The 17,413-nt window shown below is 40.4% G+C and overlaps 1 protein-coding gene across 1 annotated transcript in view; it reads right to left on the reverse strand.

Annotated features, from left to right (window-relative positions):
• CASP10 (caspase 10) overlaps positions 1-14,676 on the reverse strand; it is a 37,350-nt gene extending 22,674 nt beyond the window's left edge. The window contains exons 1-3 of the mRNA XM_069485375.1: positions 14,567-14,676; positions 4,387-4,734; positions 2,734-2,827 (exon numbers count right to left, since the gene is read on the reverse strand). Of these exons, the coding sequence (XP_069341476.1) occupies positions 2,734-2,827; positions 4,387-4,733 (441 nt within the window). The 5' untranslated portion in view covers position 4,734; positions 14,567-14,676. The remainder of the gene's footprint in view (positions 1-2,733; positions 2,828-4,386; positions 4,735-14,566) is intronic.
• Between the last annotated feature and the right edge of the window lie 2,737 nt (positions 14,677-17,413).

The raw sequence follows: 17,413 nt of genomic DNA on the forward strand, positions 1-17,413 counted from the left end.
AATTTATATATATTTTATAATGGGTCACTTTCAGAGAATGACAAGAAACCAAACAATTAACTTGAAAACTGGATAAAGAGAAGAAAGAATCAAGAATTTTTATATAAGTGGTATCACTGGGTAGCCAAATAATAGATGGGGGAAAACAAAATGATAGAATTTTAATACCTCCGTTGTGCAATCCCCAAAGAATCAATATATACAACTGTTGAACATCAATAGTTGCTAAGATCGAAACAGAGAAAGCCGGGCATCGTGTACCTCCTAATGAAGAAACAGCACAAGACCACCTACAGTCTTGCCAAAAGGACCCAACCTGAGTCTGACGCCTGCCCGGCCTCGGCTGCCGGTGCTCAGGGAACGCACACGACACAGGGACACGCTGGGCTCACCAAGAGTGCGCAGTCAGCAAAACCCAGACTGGGGAAGACTCTGCGGACCAACTGCCCTGAGGTTCTTCAACAGATACATTTTGAGACAAAGAAAGATTGGGAGAGGAGAGTTTGGACTATAGATTAAAAGGCACTTGACAGAAAATACTGGGCAAAACTAAATTTGGGGTCTAGGGATGCACAGTTAAATGATAAAACCACAAAGAAACATAATAGGACAATGTGGTTCTGTAAAGTCGGGAGAGTGGTCCCAGGGGGCCAGGAAGGAGCCATGACTGAAATAGGGCTAACCAGAGGCTGTCTGGAGTGGCTGGCAAAATTCTATTTCTTTTTGTTTTTGTCTATTTCCTTTTTTATTTATTTTTTTCTGTCTCTGCTGCTTGAATCAGAATCTTTGTCTCTTTTTCTGTCTTTTTTTAATTCTATTCCATTTATTTTGAAAACACTCAACAGAGAAGCATAGCTGGAAAGTTCAGATGGCACATTATAAAATGTCATTTTGCTAAAGCACAAAATTTAATTTCTTGACGTAGGTTCTGGTTCCAAGGGTATTAGCCTTATAGTAATACATTAAGTTATTAATTTGTTTTATGTCGTTTTTTGTGCCCATGTGTTGTTGTTTTTTTTAAACAATAAAAATATTTAAAAGAAAAAAGTGTAAAAAACAAAAACAAGTGTAAAAAACAAAAAGCACAGAACTTCCAGGGGCCATCTAAGGAAGAAAAGTAGTAGATCCTGACAAAGAGCAACAAAATCTATGAGAATGCTATAAATCTCACTCCAGTGCTTTACTTCATCCTGCTAATCCCCTTAGTTATTTATGGTAAAATCCTGTAAATACAAAGGGTTCAGGCACCTTTCTCAGAAAGAAAGAAGGGGGAAGATCACATCATCCCATTCATTCATTCATGCTTTCATTGGGATCACCTGAGCACCACTTTGTAACAGACTCTGCAAGGTTCTGGGGCTACAAGGATGGGTAAGACTCAGTCCCCACCCCCAAAGAGCCTACAGCCAATCTTTGAGAGAAAGGAAGCCCAAGAGGTAGAATAAGAATGACCAACTAGAAGAACACAACAGCTGAGATCCCTGAGGGCTCTAAAGAGGAGGGTAGGGAAAAGACTCAAAGGTTTTAGCCAAAACAGTATTAACTTGCTCAGATCTACAGATCTGACACCAGAAAACATGCATAATAAATTACTAACATAGTCCTCATTTGATCTACTAGATGTAAATCAGTTTCCCACTCCTCAGTGATTTTACTTTAAAGTTATTTGTCAGTAATGTCAGTTGATCTGGGAGAACTACACATACAGTCTCAGGAGGCTTTGATATTGGCATTCAGAAGTTGGGTAGTGATCCCCTTTAAAAGCAAAAAAAGAAAAGAATAAAAAAAAAGTTGGATAGTAAGTTCATGGCTGTTCACTTTATCACTACATTTCATAACTTCCATACATATTACATGTATTTTTTTTTATATTTTCAAACATTCCACAACTTAAAATCTAATAAAAATAGCAGTTGAAAAATACAATTAATGTTTTAGGGTAAAATTTGAAAATCACTCCCTTCTCAAATTAACTACCTTGCTTCTCACAAGTTGTTATTAGAATCAAAAGAAAAACATAAAGTTTTGAGGCCCAGGAGAGAAACATGCAGCTACTTTCCCAGCCTTAAATATGACGAATAGAGCAATACTAAAAAGAATAATTACATTAATGTTAAAAACATTACTATTAATTCAAAGCATATGAGCAGCCCTTTAAAAAGCACATCCTCAAACTCGCATTTGATCTTCACTGAAATCCTACATGGGAGATGCTGCAAAGTCCACTGAAAAGGACACCCAGGCTCCCTCAGAAACCTCACCCAAAGTAGACAATGAACAAATAATTTCTACTCTACCATTGTTTACCGATTCCACATTTCCTTATTGTGCCCTGAACATTTTTACACCATAAAACACGGTGGATGCCAACAGCAATTAGCATTTACGGCATGGTTGTCACTATGCCAATGTTGCCCTCATGCTAATACTTCACGCACATTATTTCATCTAATCCTCCCAACAGTCCTAAAAGGAAGTAGCATAATTGCCCAGCATTCGACACATAAGAAAATAGAAACTCAGGAAGGTTCAATCACTTGCCCTGCATCACCAGGTTAGAAGCAGAATCGGGACTAGAATCTAGACCCATTCAACACCAAAGTCGATGTTCCTAACCTTGTATGACATTGTCTTCCACAAAAAATAAACCTCCCTGAAAATATTTCTCAGCATCCTCCCAATCATTGATTAAGGCAGTGCAAACATCGACCCCACTCTATGTGACCCACTCACCATTGGGATTTTGGGAATCGAGTCTCCCAGCAGGAAGATCATGTGCTGTAAGTTCTCCGGGACGATGTCTTCTGACAGTTCATAGAGCAGGTTTCTAAGACATACACCCAAAATGACAAATAAAGCCTCACACTTGCAGAGGACACCATAGTAAACAAAGTGCTTTCATAAATGCTTCCTGCCATTTGAATGATCAACTCCATAAGTAGACAATTATTAACTCCATTTTATAGATTCAAAAATGAAAACTCTGAGTTTCTAAGTGACTTATTTAAATTAAGATAATGGCCAGGTGCAGTGGCTCATGACTGTAATCCCAGCACTTTAGGAGGCCGAGGAGGAGTATTGCTTGAGTACAGGAGTTCAAGACCAGCCTGGGCAACATAGAGAGACCCCATTTCTACAAAAAAAATTTTTTTTAATTAGCCAGGCTTAGTTGCACATGCCTGTATTCAGGAGGCTGAGGAGAGAGCATCACTTGAGCCCACAAGGTCAAGGCTGTAGTGAGCTATGATTGTGCCACTGAAGCCCAGCGTGGGTGACAGAGCGAGACCCTGTCTCTAAAAATAAATAAATAAATAAATAAATAAAGATAACACAGCAAGAAGGAGAGGCAGGCCTTCTGATTCCAGCCTAGGGCCGTTTTCATCACACTAGGAAGGCACAAAACACAAGCGCGGCTGCCCTCCCGTCTCCTGGCTCCATTCTGAAGGGAGATTCAGGCTTCCCTGATAGGCCCTCTGTTGAGAGGACCTGACGCCAGCCCACATGCAGTCAGCCACATACTGAAAAAGGAAGGAAACTACCCCAGCTTCTGGATAGTCGTGTCACCTACAACCAAAAGAACTGAATATTTCATTCACGAGCTAGACAGCCCTGTACGAGAGACCATCCCTCAGATGTTTACCCAGCAGAATGGAAATATGGATTTCTGGAACTCAACATTCCTTTCCCTGACCCAGGGGCAGCTCTGATTCTGGGCACCAGCTCCAGTGCTAAGGCTCAAAGTGTTCTCATCACCCTGACCATAAAACACCCTTCCAAGGCTCCTCCTCTGGGATTCTATGATGTGGACACTATGTCAGTGGACAATTTAAAACATTGTCATCTAAGGTCTGGCTCATGATAAGCCCGCTGCCTAAATTTTACCTCTTTGGGCAAAATGCCTATATTTTACCTCTCTGGATTTTCACTCAAAAATGTATAAAAATCTGTAATTAGATATGCCACCAATGGCATCCCTCCCTACCCTAGAAACACATTTCCTTTTTCCTCTTGCTTATTTAGCTCCAAGTATATATTACTCTCTTCTGGAGATCCCTGGACATGGGTAGACACACCAGTGACCACCAGGAGGAAGGGCTGTGCGAGCGCTGAGGCTGGTAACCAGGAAAAGTGCGGGCTCTGCGACACGGAGTGGGCTCTGTTGCTAGTGAGAAGCAAACAAAGGGACGCCACCTCCAGGCCCAGAGCTGGGTCTTGAAGCTTTGCTGACCTCCCAGCTCATTCTGAGGCTGAGAAAGCTCCTGGTTTAGAGTTTCCTGTTTATCATCCAAGGAGGCAGACAAGAAAAAGATCTTACTTCCAGCTTCCTTTCAAAGCCCCAGTGGCCAGAATGAACGTGAGATGCCTTCATCATAGACCCATCCTCACCTAAACAGAGAGACCTTCCTTTGGGTGGGCAGCAAACTCTCCACTTGCTCTTTCGTGTAGTTGAGGTGCTTCAGCAGTGATTTCCAGTCGAGGATATAAAGGAGTTCCGCGAGGAAGAAAGAGTCTTCCTCACTCAGCAGCTCTGCTGCCAAGAGAAGATTAAAGATATCCAAGGCTGAGCGGCACGTCTCCAACTTCTTGGGGGAGACAAAGTCCCGGCAGAGAAACTTCAGTTGCTCCACGTCCTTGGCCCCCAGTCTTGAATCAATAATCAGAAGCCTCTCTCGAAAGTTCACTTTACAGTTTTTATCTGAACTGAAACTCAGACCTTGAGATGCCATGGCCATTCTGAAAGAGACAGAGAGGTGAGGCAGGGCATTAGACAGCGAAGACACACAGCACCCTGTCTTCCCAGGCCCTCCCGCAATCCCAGCCTCCTCTGTTCCAGGCATCAGACTTTCCTAGAAGTTCTGAAAAATAAAAATTACTGTGAGACTACTTCAGAAACCAACAGCCCAGAAAACTCCACTCCAACACTTGCAAGTTACTTTAGAAGGTTTGGAGAAATTTATAGTGGAACTCAATTTACTCTGATTTCTCCCAAATCAAAATGTCACCAGTAGGAAATACTCAAGAGAGAGGAGGAAATAGTGCAATTTGCTCACACCTGGTATCCTGATTGGCACTCTCAAACCCAAAGTTCATTACTACCAAATGGGAGAAACAGCACTTGGATGTATACGTTAAGTTTTAGAGAAATAGCAATCTGGGGGGTTATCCTTCTGAAGGATCTACCAACCCGAGGACAACGAGGTGCTGTAGCAGTGGAAGGGAAGTGTCACACAACTAGCTCCATTTTGCTCTGGCCCCCTGCAGCAACAGCCTTTAGGTTAAAATCTTCTGCTTAACCCTGCACAGAGGCTAGAAGAAAGGTGACAATCGTCCCTTTTCCAAAACTAACTCCCAGGGACATAAGAAAAGTATACACAGTGTACTTTTCTTGTACACGAGTAACAATGCTACGTTAAAGATTTTTAGAAACATCCTGCCCTTCATCCTCCAAAGTTAGCTGACCAAGAGCAAAGAAGTTTTATAACCTCCTCACACCCTCACTGACACCCAGATGTCTGCGGTCCTTGGTTACTTTTTGCAACCCAAACCCTCCTTCCCCTTCCCTTATGATAAAAAAGAGCCTAAAGTTCACACTAACGTAAGGTGGTTCTTTAGACATTAGTCCACCATTCTTTCGATTTGCTGGCTCTCTGAATAAAAGTCACTTTCCCTGCCCTAACACCTTGTCTCCTGACTTATTGGCTGTCCTGCAGCGGGTGGTATAAGCTTGAAATTGGTTACAAATTTGGCAAGACCCAGCCAGGAGTCGCTGCTCACTGCCAGCTGACCCCGTTCAGGGGAATTCTTGGGCACGTCCCTAGCAGCTGCTGGGGCCATTTGTTTCCCGGACTTCCCTTCATTCCTCGGGAAGGCACGACTGCCCCAGCCTATATCCGTTGGAGCGAAGAACCGACAAACCTCTGTGAGTCAACAGACTTGATTTGGAATTTGTAGGGCAAGTCTCTCTGATGTGTAAAACCAGGAACTCCCTTCCCCTCCATTTGGGCTTTTCCTTGGAATAAGCCACCCTGTTCTTGTTTTTGCTAGGGTATGCAGTTGCAGAGAGGAATAGTTGTTGGACTCTTACCCAATGTGTGAACAAGCTCATTTGCATTTGTTTGATTTGTACCCTCCGGGCTTTTGTTTGAAAGCTCTTGAATTTCTCTTTGTAGTGAGTGTTTATCTGAATTGCTGTATGCATGTAAATGTACTGTCGATTAGAAAATTCAAAGGCATGCCAGGTTTTCTAGGACTCCACCTGGCTACATATCATGGCCCTTTCTTGTGCACATGTTTAGATTGATGGGCAAATTACATCAAGGAAAATTCAGAGCTCCAATGGTCAATCTGCCACCGTAAAGGTAAAATGTACAGGCTGTTAAACTGTCTTGATTTTCTTTTCTGCCTACTTTGAATCTGTTGTTACATTCTACTTTTGTTGAAATGAAACTCACTGTTTATGGCATTACTAATTCAAGGCTACTTGGAAATCTTGGTTTCCTATACAATTCAGCCAGTTCTGGCTAAAATATCAACATTGAAAACTCATTTGAAACTGAAGAAAACAAAGGAGTAAAAGAGGCTTTTTTAAACTTAAATTGTTCGCTGGGCATGGTGGCTCACACCTGTAATCCTAGCACTGCGGGAGGCCAAGGCAGGAGGATCACTTGAGATCAGGAGTTTGAGACCAGCCTGAGCAAGAGCAAGACCCTGTCTCTAAAATAAATAAATATATAAAAAAACTTATGTTGCCATGGAAACTGCTTTACCCTAAACTTTGGTCCACAGCCTTCATTAGATTATCTATTAGGGTAAATAAAGTTTAGCCATGTGAAAAATTCCAACTTTTCAGATATAATTTGGACCCAACAATCTTTTGCAAACTGGTGAGTTTATATTGTTATCTCATGACTAGACTTCAGAGGTAAAAACGATTAGATCTTTGTGGGCATATGTGTATATGTGCTTAGATATGTTTATGTGTATGTGCATGCATTATGTCATATGTTTTGTCCACTTGGTACCACATTGGCTTATAAATAAAGGCAAGCTCATAAATTTAGTAAATAAGCCAAAATGCTTTGCAGGTTCATGTGACTTTAGTAATCTTTAATAAATAAAGCTAGTTTTTAAATCATTGACTAAAAAAACATTAAAATGTCTTCAAATGTCAGCATATGTTTTTGCCTGGGTTTACTCATCATTTTTATGTTTTGCCTTTATTAGATGTTTTAAGGCATCAGGGTTGAAACAAAGTTTACAAAATTATAGACCCAGCCAAAACCAAAAATGATCATTGTTTGTGTGATTTTTGAAAAGTAAGACTAATTTAATATCATTGGTTTAATAAAAACAGCTGAATCTTCTGAGCTACTGGCAAAATACCCATATATTTAACTTTAAGGTACATACTTAGACAAATATTTAATATTCGCCCACAGGCTATAAAAGGAGAACAACTTAAAATGATGACTAGCTTTGTCTAATACCTCAGTTTTTGTAAGGAATCTAACCTGCTAAAAATGAATAAATTGAGTAAATTTAAAATGGGATTAATACTGAGGTGAACTTTTCATGTAATTTGGAATCTTAAGGTTTTATTAAATAAAATAGTAAATATTCTTTAAATGTCTGGATCATTTCCAATTAACAGAAAAATTATAAGGAAACATGTTTTCCAAAACTTATAAAATGGCTCTCATCTAAAAATACTGATATATGACAGACAATTCCTGATTTCCTGCTTCTTAGGTTTTCACTAAAATTTAAAGTCACTAAAATAAGAATTTTGTTTTTTGGGTTTTTTGTTTTTTGTTTTTCTTGAGACAAAGTCTCCCTGTGTCACCCAGGCTAGAGTGCAGTGGCGTCATCATAGCTCACTGCAGCCTCCAACTCCTGGGCTCAAGCCATTCTCCTGCCTCAGCCTCCCAAGTAGCTGGGACTACAGGCATGCGCCACCATGCCCGGCTAATTTTTCTATTTTTGGTAGAGACAGGGTCTCACTCTTGCTCAGGCTGATCTCCAACTCCCGACCTCAAGTGATCCTCCCACCTTGGCCTCCCAGAGTGCTAGGATTACGGGCGTGAGCCACATCTGTATTATAGGTGCAAGCCACACCAAGAATTCTATTTTTATATTTTAGTCAATATATGAGATTCTATATATAAAGTATACCAAAGAATAACATGCTTTTAATGAGAAAAATTATATAAGAGACATAAAATATGTCCTCATTAAAAATAATTTTGTCTATTCAGAGGTTATTTAAAGGTTGATTCAAAATATAGATTTAAGGCGGGTTGAGCATGGTGGCCTATGCCTGTGATACTAGCACTTTGGGAGGCTAATGCAGGAGGATTGCTAGAGCGCAGGAATTTGAGGTTGCAGTGAGCTGTGATGGTGCTACTGCAGTCTAGCCTAGATAACAGAGTGAGGCCTTGTCTCCAAAATCTATATATATATATATATATATATATATATATTTAAGGAAAAATAAAAACAAGATAGGAACCAGTAAAATAGGAGAGAGAGATGTGAGAAAAGTTATAGTTATAAAAATTTATTTTTAGTAAGAAAAATTAAACAGAAAAAATAAAAAAAAATAATTTTGTATAAAAAAGAACTCTGATGGTAAAATTTTGTCCTAAAATAAATGAGTGGTTATTTAAGAAAGGGGAAATTTAGGACAAAACAAAAAGTCCAAGTATGTTGTAGATGCTCTATGTAATTTATGATAAGGTTCATAAAAGAAAATTTATGAAGAAATTTTATATGAGATCAAATTGTCTGCAATTACAAAGAAAAATTTGGGGTGAAAACAACAATGTTTTCTTAAAGTATTAATTTGCTCTTAATGAAGTTACATGACATATTGATTTCAGTTCTATAACCTGTTTCCTTTTATTATTTTTTTTTATTTCAGCATAGTAAGGGGGTACAAATGTTTAAGTTACATATATTGCCTTTGCCCACCCAAGCCAGAGCTTCAAGCTTCAAGCGTGTCCATCCCCATGATGGTGCACACTGCACCCATTAGGTATGAATGTACCCATCCCCTCCTCCCTGCTCCCACCTGCTCCACACCCAAGGAATGTTCCTACTATATGTGCACATAAGTGTTGATCAGTTAATACCAATTTGATAGTTGAGTACATGTGGTGCTTGTTTTCCATTCTTGTGTTACTTAGTAGCATGGGCTGCATGCAGCTCTATCCAGGATAATACAAGAGGTGCTAGATCACCATTGTTCTTTTTCCTTTTTTAAAAACTTTCTCAGACTTGTATGTCCAAAGTTTAACTTCTTGTATGTCTTGCTGATTTCAGCTTTTTCTCCCCTTGAGAAGGCCTAGGGTGGTAATTCTCACCTTCGACTTTTGCATCAGCTCCTATAACTTTTCTCCCGTGTGCTCCTAAATCTGTTGTTATGGCCTGACGCTAAAATGTTTTATTTTAAAGGTTTAGAAAAACAATGTTTTCCTTCAGTATGTCTTAATTCTACACTGGGCTTTTCTTGATAGGTCTAAATTATTTAATATGGTCAGAAAACTTCTCAAGCTGTTGCTGAGTCATTTGTTCTCCTATTCCAAGTACTAGTTTTTCTTATTCGCATTCCTTTATAATGCACTGTACACTCGTGACCCTACATACACTCGTCTGTGTTTGGCTAATTCAAGTGCCATTTCTTATCGTGTCTGACTTCCAAGTTGTCTAAATGAGCTTCCCATGAAAAAGAAACAATCAAAGGTTTTTCTTTACCTTTTGGGTAACTGGCTTAAAAGAAACAAAGATTTTATGCTTTATCAAGACAATTCGTGTCTTGTCTTTATGAGGTTTATGAATAACTAGGAAAACTAAACTGTAAAAGGAGTAAGGTTTTTACATCCCTGTAACTTCCCGTACGTTGAAGTCTCTTGATGACTAATCACTCTTGGTTAAATAAATGATCATTATTTTACAGTGACTTGTGATTCTATTTTGAACAAATGCTTTAAACTTTTAATATTTGACAAACTTTCTAATATTAAAAATTTCAAATTACTTCAAACTAACTTTTGATATTAGGGCCTCTAAAAGTCCGAGAAAAACATAGAAGGCTTATTTGGTATGTTAAAATTCTAGGGAAAACATTGCCAAATTTGAAATGGTATTTAACTTTCCTTGAGTTAAAGTTATCTAAACATGTTATTAATATGTGTTCCAAAATTGTATGAGATTCCTAAAAAATCTGATATGTCTTGGTATATGTTATCAATAATAATTATGATTATGTTAAATTGTTATATGCCACAGAAATAATCAAATTTCCTTTGTGTCTTTCACCATGACTATTTTAAGATTTTTGTCATCCACAGACAATTGTTGTTTTACTTTGATTTTTCTCAAAAAGTAATTTATAATGGCTACTTCAAAAAAAATTCATGGAAAGGACTCTGATTAGTACTCTTGAATACATGTTTCTGATTGGACTAGATAAAAAGGTCTCTAATTAAAAAGCTCATGCATTCATGAGGATTGCTAACCCAATATCAAGCAAAACAAAAATTAATTACATGGAACTGAACAGATAGAGGACTAAAATAATTCTTTTATGACTTTTTGCTTAAAGCATTACTAATTCTTTATGCTTTCTTTTCCAGACTCAAGATAAAAATTAAGTAAATAGCAAAGTGTACCTGGTATCTCCAGAATTTGAAAACTACTCAATCCCACCGGCCCAGTCTGTTCTCCATCAGCAGTGCCCTGCTGCTAACACTGTACAGACATCCTCCCTGTGGACCTAGCGACTATCGTGGAAGAGGTGGGCGTGTGAGAGGGTAAGGGCCAATTTTGAGGAATAAAATTAGTCCAGACCATCCAAATCAAGGACCCGCACACAAATGCCTAAAAAGCTGGCAAACTGGGGGATTTTGCCTCCTTTCCGTCCATCCCAACCCTAAACATTTCCCTGCTTCCCATACACTTAAAAGAGAATTACTAAAGGGCAATCAAGATACATGATGACAGAGCCTTTTTTTATCGTTGTTCCCAGTTATGGTGTTTACAAATAAAGCTAGGATAAAAACTTATCAGCCACCTTAGGCTCAAATGGCTTTATCAAAATGCTTATGTTTTATTTTGCAAATTGCTACAAGTCTACAACTAAAGCCAGGGTTATAGTAACTCAATGTTTACAGATAAGTTAATTTTGTTACTTTGGCTTTGGCATTTTGATTTTTGTTCTTATGTTGCCTAAAAGGTGTCAAAGCGTTGATGAATGCCTGTCCACCTCCATTCCCATCTGGCCCAAAATATTTAAGTAGCTGTAAGCCCTTGGCCTAAGTTCCTTAGCCACAGGGGTCCCACTGAGGGCCTGGATGGGCCTGGGCAGGTGACCACGCCACCCTGGCAATGATGGGACAAAATAACACTGATGCTGCCTCTGGCAAATCTTGGCCAAAATGGGGAACTGTAGACTAAAATAAAATTCTAAGCCCCCCAAGCCAAGTGAACGAACCCCCTCTTGGCCAAGGGGACCCCAGAAAAACCTTAAACCTGAGTTCCTGGCCACGAAGGTAAGTGAGGTCAGACGCGCCTCATTACGCCCCCTCCCTTTTGGAGTTTAACATTAATGTTCAGATAGAGATCATAAGACTGACAGAACAGACTCTGTGACAGTAAGATAACAAATTTTAAACAGAACCTAAGACCACACCAGGCAAGGATTAAGGTGCTGCTCCAAAACTATAGATAAAAGCACTCAGTAACTGCATTACAACATGCGAATACAGGCTTGACACCCCATTCGGATTCCCCCACAGGAGCCCTGGGTACCTTTGGCAGGGAGAACAAACTGACTTTTTAATGGACATGGGTGCAACCTACTCAGTTATTAACACCAAATTGGCATGAAAGGCTTCTCTGTCTATTCCCATTCATTTCTTCCCAAGCCCTATACAGAGTAAAAATTGTATCTGATCTGTCTCAGACTAAGCCCCCTATGTGTTTTTAGATGTGCCACTCCAGAAAATGGTGCAGCTAAGGGGATCCCTCCTAATCTATGAACTATAATAGAACCAGAACTAAGAGGTCAATAAACCAAAAAATAAATCAGGATGATTATCATTTCAATATGAGTCAGTTACAGATGAGACCCTCTTGAGGGTTGTGTGCCCCTCAGAGATACATTTTTGTGTGCAGTTGGGACAAAGGCCGATGGGCCTCGCCCTGCCTAGCTAACACTCTTCAGAGATTATGCCTCAAGGGACTCACAGTGACCCCCTTTTCTGTCCATAACAGGTTGGAGGTTGCCCATTGGACCAGTTCTCTAAAATTATTTACCAGAGTGGCCAGTGATCTCCTGGGGGAAATTCCAGATGGAGATAAATATTTATTTGGCTACTCCCTCCTCCCTGCTCATCAACGTGTACTGACAAATTTATCTAAAACTTTAAATATTACTGCTAATAAAACTGCCCTTGCTCTTGCTAGTCTATGAAAATCATTCGACTCCCTTGCTAAAGTAGTGCTTGATAACCACATTGTACTAGACTACATGCTTACAGAACAAAGAGGAGTCTGTATGGTGGCTAACACCACCTGTTGCACTTATATTAATTCCTTCTCTGAAAGAGACAAAAGATGCATATTGACCAAATTAAGCAACAGCCTCCCTGGCTCCAACAAACCTTCGAACACCAAAGCAGGTTTAAGCCTAGACACTCTTAGAGACTGGTTTATAGACCTATTCTCTTGGATTCCCGGTGCAATCTGGTGAATTCTGGGATGCATTCAGAAATCAGGCTTCACTGTTCTTCTTTTGGTTACGATGATATACACACTAGCAAAACTTATTATATCATATATTCTGCAACCAAGAGCTGTACAGGTCTGATCACAAGCAACAAAACAAAAAGGGAGATGCCTATGATCATTGCTCCAAAGAAGGGCACTAGGAAATATTTCCTTAGTCAGGTCAGTTTCATTCCACAGTTGCCCTTTGTCCACCTCGCCCAGCAGGAATTAGCCAGTGCTGAGACGCCCCTGGCCCCAATTCCACAAGATTGTGGAATGAACCTTTGACAGTGGGGAAATTGTAGCAGTGGAAGGGAGGCTTAACTCAACTACCTCCATTTTGCTACTGGCCCCCTGTGGCAATGTCCTCTAGGTCAAAATCTTCTGCTTAGCTCTGCACAGAGGCTAAAAGAAAGGTGACAACCGCACCTTTTCTAAAACTAATTCCCAGGAAGATAAAACAAGTATAGTATACACACAAGTAGAAATATCCTGTCCTGCATCCTCCAAAGTTAACTGACCAAGAGCAGAGAGGTTTTACAATCCCCGAAGCCCTCGCTGACTGATGCCAGCTGTCTGCTCTCCTTGGTGACCTCTTGAAACCCAACCTCCCCTTCCCCTTCCCTTAAGATGAAAAGGAACCTAAAGTTCACACTAACTTATGGTGGTTCTTTAGGACATCAGTCCGCCATCTTCTCGGTTTGCTTGCTCTTGCAATAAAAGTCTTCCTTGCCCCAACACCTTGTCTCTGGACTTACTGGCTGTCCGCCATCGAGTGGTATGAACTTGACCTCAGTTACAGTACCATGAGGGATGTTTGTTACATCCGTAACTTCGGACTGTGCCCCGTAACAAGGCAGGCCTGCATCTCACAGAAGGGGAAGCCCTAGCCAGAGACCCAGAAGGAAAAGCTAGTTTCAGATAAGAGTTGCTCAAATCAGTGTAGGAAGTTGCAAATTACACAAGCTAACGTTCCCAGCAGACCAGTTCACAAACTTCAGTGTTCTCTACACCAAATTTCATTCTAATCAAAGGAACAGTGCACTGATAAAATTTCCCTTGTAATGTTATTTATTCTATAAGGACTTAAGGCATATATTTATTATGCAAGACTTGGCTATTTTTAGAAACAGGAATATATTTCTAAAGCAAGGAACACATAACAAAAATCAAAACTTCAATAACAAAGAATGGTTACATGGAGGTGGTATAACTGTAGATAAAACAGGCCAGCCACAGTGCCCCATGCCTATAATCCCAACATTTTGGAAGGCCGAGGCGGGAAGACTCTGTCTCTCAAAAAAAGAATTTTAAAAAAATTTTTTAAATATAAAATAAAAATATATAGATAATACAAATTTGGGGGGCTCCCATGTGAGTTTCTCAAATTTTATGCAATGAGCACATAGTTGTGTTGTTAGGAAAATGGAAATTTTAAAATGCTGATTTTAATGGGATCGTCCATGGGTCTTCCCTGCTAATAGCCCTGAGGTCACGTGAGTGGTTTCTTGGAGATGCCTTTCTATTCTACCACATCAGACATTCGCCTTGAGGTTTCTTGAAGATTCTGATCTCTAACTGCAGGGAGTCTCTGTGGACTAGCATATTTCTGGCGGTAAAACGCTATGTTGAAGCCTGCCTGGTTTTTTATTAACTTTCGTTTTCCCTGGCATGGTAAAGAAATCCAGGCAGAAATAGCGCCATTGCTGACATGAGTTTTTACAAGTTTCTAAGAAAAAGCAAAGGAAAGATCAGAGTACATAGTGTGGGGGCAGCGGGGAGAGTGTTACTTACCCACCTTCCGATCAAGTTCCACCAATCCTCTGGAGGTAAATGGTTCTCGAGGAAATTGCCTGAAAACAAAGTTTTAGAGAAATTAGAATCCTTTTGCGCGGGAAGAGAGCTCAAGACCTGCTGGCCGTTTGGTGCAAACTGGATCTTCTGGTCTGATATTAATTTCCTGCTGATGTCATCATTGCCTATCTGTCTTTTTCCCCTCCCCTTTTCCTGCATTAAGATAACCCTGACAAACAGCGTCCCCTACTGGCAAATTTACAACTTTCTTTGTCACTGTAGAGCACAGGGTTTTCCCAGGTAAAGCCAAAGACTCCTGGACATGAATTCCTGGAAGCCACTAAGTGTTCCACCCTTTTCTTTGGGTCTCAAGTTCCCTTGGTAAGTCAAAAAGGGAAATATTTATTTTCCTAACCATTTCCTTCCCAAAACTCACTTCACCTTTAAAATAAAACCAAAAAGCTCATGAAGCAGTAATCAATCATCTTGACCATTTCTTAAGTTCAAGTACAAATAAAGAAAAATTTTTAAAGATTAAAAAAAGGGAAGATGATGAACTATAACTCCATATGGAAACATTTTCAAGGAACTCAACCAAATAAAGGTAGACAAAAACTGATAGTGTCTTCTCTCATAGCACATTCAATCCTGCAGCAGAGAGACCTTGAAGACATTATTTCAAATCATGAAAACAGGCTGGGCGCGGTGGCTCACGCCTGTAATCCTAGCACTCTGTGAGGCCGAGGCAGGTGGATCGTTTGAGCTCAGGAGTTCAAGACCAGCCTGAGCAAGAGTGAGACCCCGTCTCTACTAAAAAATATATAGAAAGAAATTATATGGACAACTAAAATACATATAGGAAAAATTAGCCGGGCATGGTGGTGCATACCTGTAGTCCCAGCTACTCGAGAGGCTGAGGCAGAAGGATCGCTTGAGCCCAGGAGTTTGAGGTTGCTGTGAGCTAGGCTGATGCCACGGCACTCTAGCCCGGGCAACAGAGTGAGACGTCTCAAAAAAAAAAAAAAAGAGAGAAAAAATCATGAAAACAATACCAAATACTTACATCGCAACTACCGTACCCCAGACACAGGCTATTCACAAATATTTATTCCTTTCATCATCCCAACAACCCTCTCTAAGATAGGTACAATTACTATGACCCCTGCTTTAAAATGTGAAACTAAGGCACAGAAAGGTTAAGTAATTTGCCCAAGGTCACACAGTGAGCCACTGGGAAAGCCAAGATTTATTCCTTTCTTTTCTTTCTTTCTTTCTTTTCTTTTTGAGACAGAGTCTCGCTCTGTTGCCTGGGCTAGAGTGAGTGCCGTGGCGTCAGCCTAGCTCACAGCAACCTCAAACTCCTGGGCTCAAGCGATCCTCCTGCCTCAGCCTCCCGAGTAGCTGGGACTACAGGCATGTGCCACCATGCCTGGCTAATTTTTCCTATATGTAATTTTAGTTGTCCATATAATTTCTTTCTATATATTTTTTAGTAGAGACGGGGTCTTGCTCTTGCTCAGGCTGGTCTCGAACTCCTGAGCTCAAGTGATCCTTCCACCTCAGCCTCCCAGAGTGCTAGGATTACAGGTGTGAGCCATCGCACCCGGCTGAGAGCCAAGATTTAAACTAGCAAGTCTGGCTCTAAGTCACAACACTATAATTAGGCTAACTCAAATGTTCAGAGCTCTGGGAAGAGGTACAGTGTCTTAGATGTTTTATCTCTGGAAAAAAGCAAGATTTATGATGCTTTGATTAGCAAATGTGTTAAAGTGCCTTTTCCATATCCTAGGCATTATCCAGAGAACCTCTGGTTTTAAAAAAAGACAAGCCCTAGATCACATTGCACAACAACGTGAATGTACTTAATGCCACTGAGTTGTACACAAAACATAGTTAAAATGGTGAGGCACAGTGGTACATGGTTATAGTCCCAGCTATTCAGGAGACTTAGGCAAGAGGATCGCTCGAGCCTAGGAGTTCTGGGCTATAGTGCCCTATGCCAATCAGGTGTCCACACTAAGTTCGGTATCAATATGGTGACCTCCCAGGAGCAGGGACCACCAGGTTGCCTGTGGAGGGGTGAATCTGCCCACATCAGAAACAGAGAGGTCAAAAATCCTGTGCTGATCAGTAGTGGGATTGTGCCAGTGAATAGCACCTGTACTCCAGCCTGGGCAACATAGTGAGACCTGCTCTCTTCAAAAAAAAAAAAAAAAAAAATTAAAGTGACAAATTTTATGTTCTGTATATTTTACCACAATTTTTTTTTAAAGTAAAGAACAACAAGCCCTAAGTCTTGGTCTTCTATTCAGTTGTTTTTATAAATATTTCATTCCTTGGGCCATTTGGGGAGACAATTTGGTGAAACTATTACTCTCTCCAACCCTGTTCATAAAGTACATGAACTCTTTCAACCTTGATTCAATAATATTAAATATTGAGCAAGCATTTCCTGTGTGTAAAGCACTGAACTGGGCACAGTGAAAGCAACAGTGAGTAAAACACAGTGCCTGCCTTCCATAATAAGTATGACTACAGGGACTACCCTTTCCAGACCCTTATTCGCTGATGAACTCTCACAGCAACTCTCAGCCACGGTTGGCACTATTACCCACATTCGATAGATGAGGAAACCCAGGTTCAATGAGGCAAAGTATCCTCCCACCATCCCAAAGCTAGGAAGAGGTGGGAATTCAGGACTCAAACCCTGTTCTCCCTGACTCCAAATCCCATGGTCGTAATCCCGAGGCTTCTGCTACTTGGAACTCAAGGTGATGTAATGTATTACCTGTAAGTACTGGGCAGGGTGTGGTGATGCCACAGGAGCCCCAAGGAACAAGGGATAACTCCA

Source organism: Eulemur rufifrons, chromosome 1 (genome assembly GCF_041146395.1).
Source record: "Eulemur rufifrons isolate Redbay chromosome 1, OSU_ERuf_1, whole genome shotgun sequence".
Lineage (NCBI taxonomy): Eukaryota > Metazoa > Chordata > Mammalia > Primates > Lemuridae > Eulemur > Eulemur rufifrons.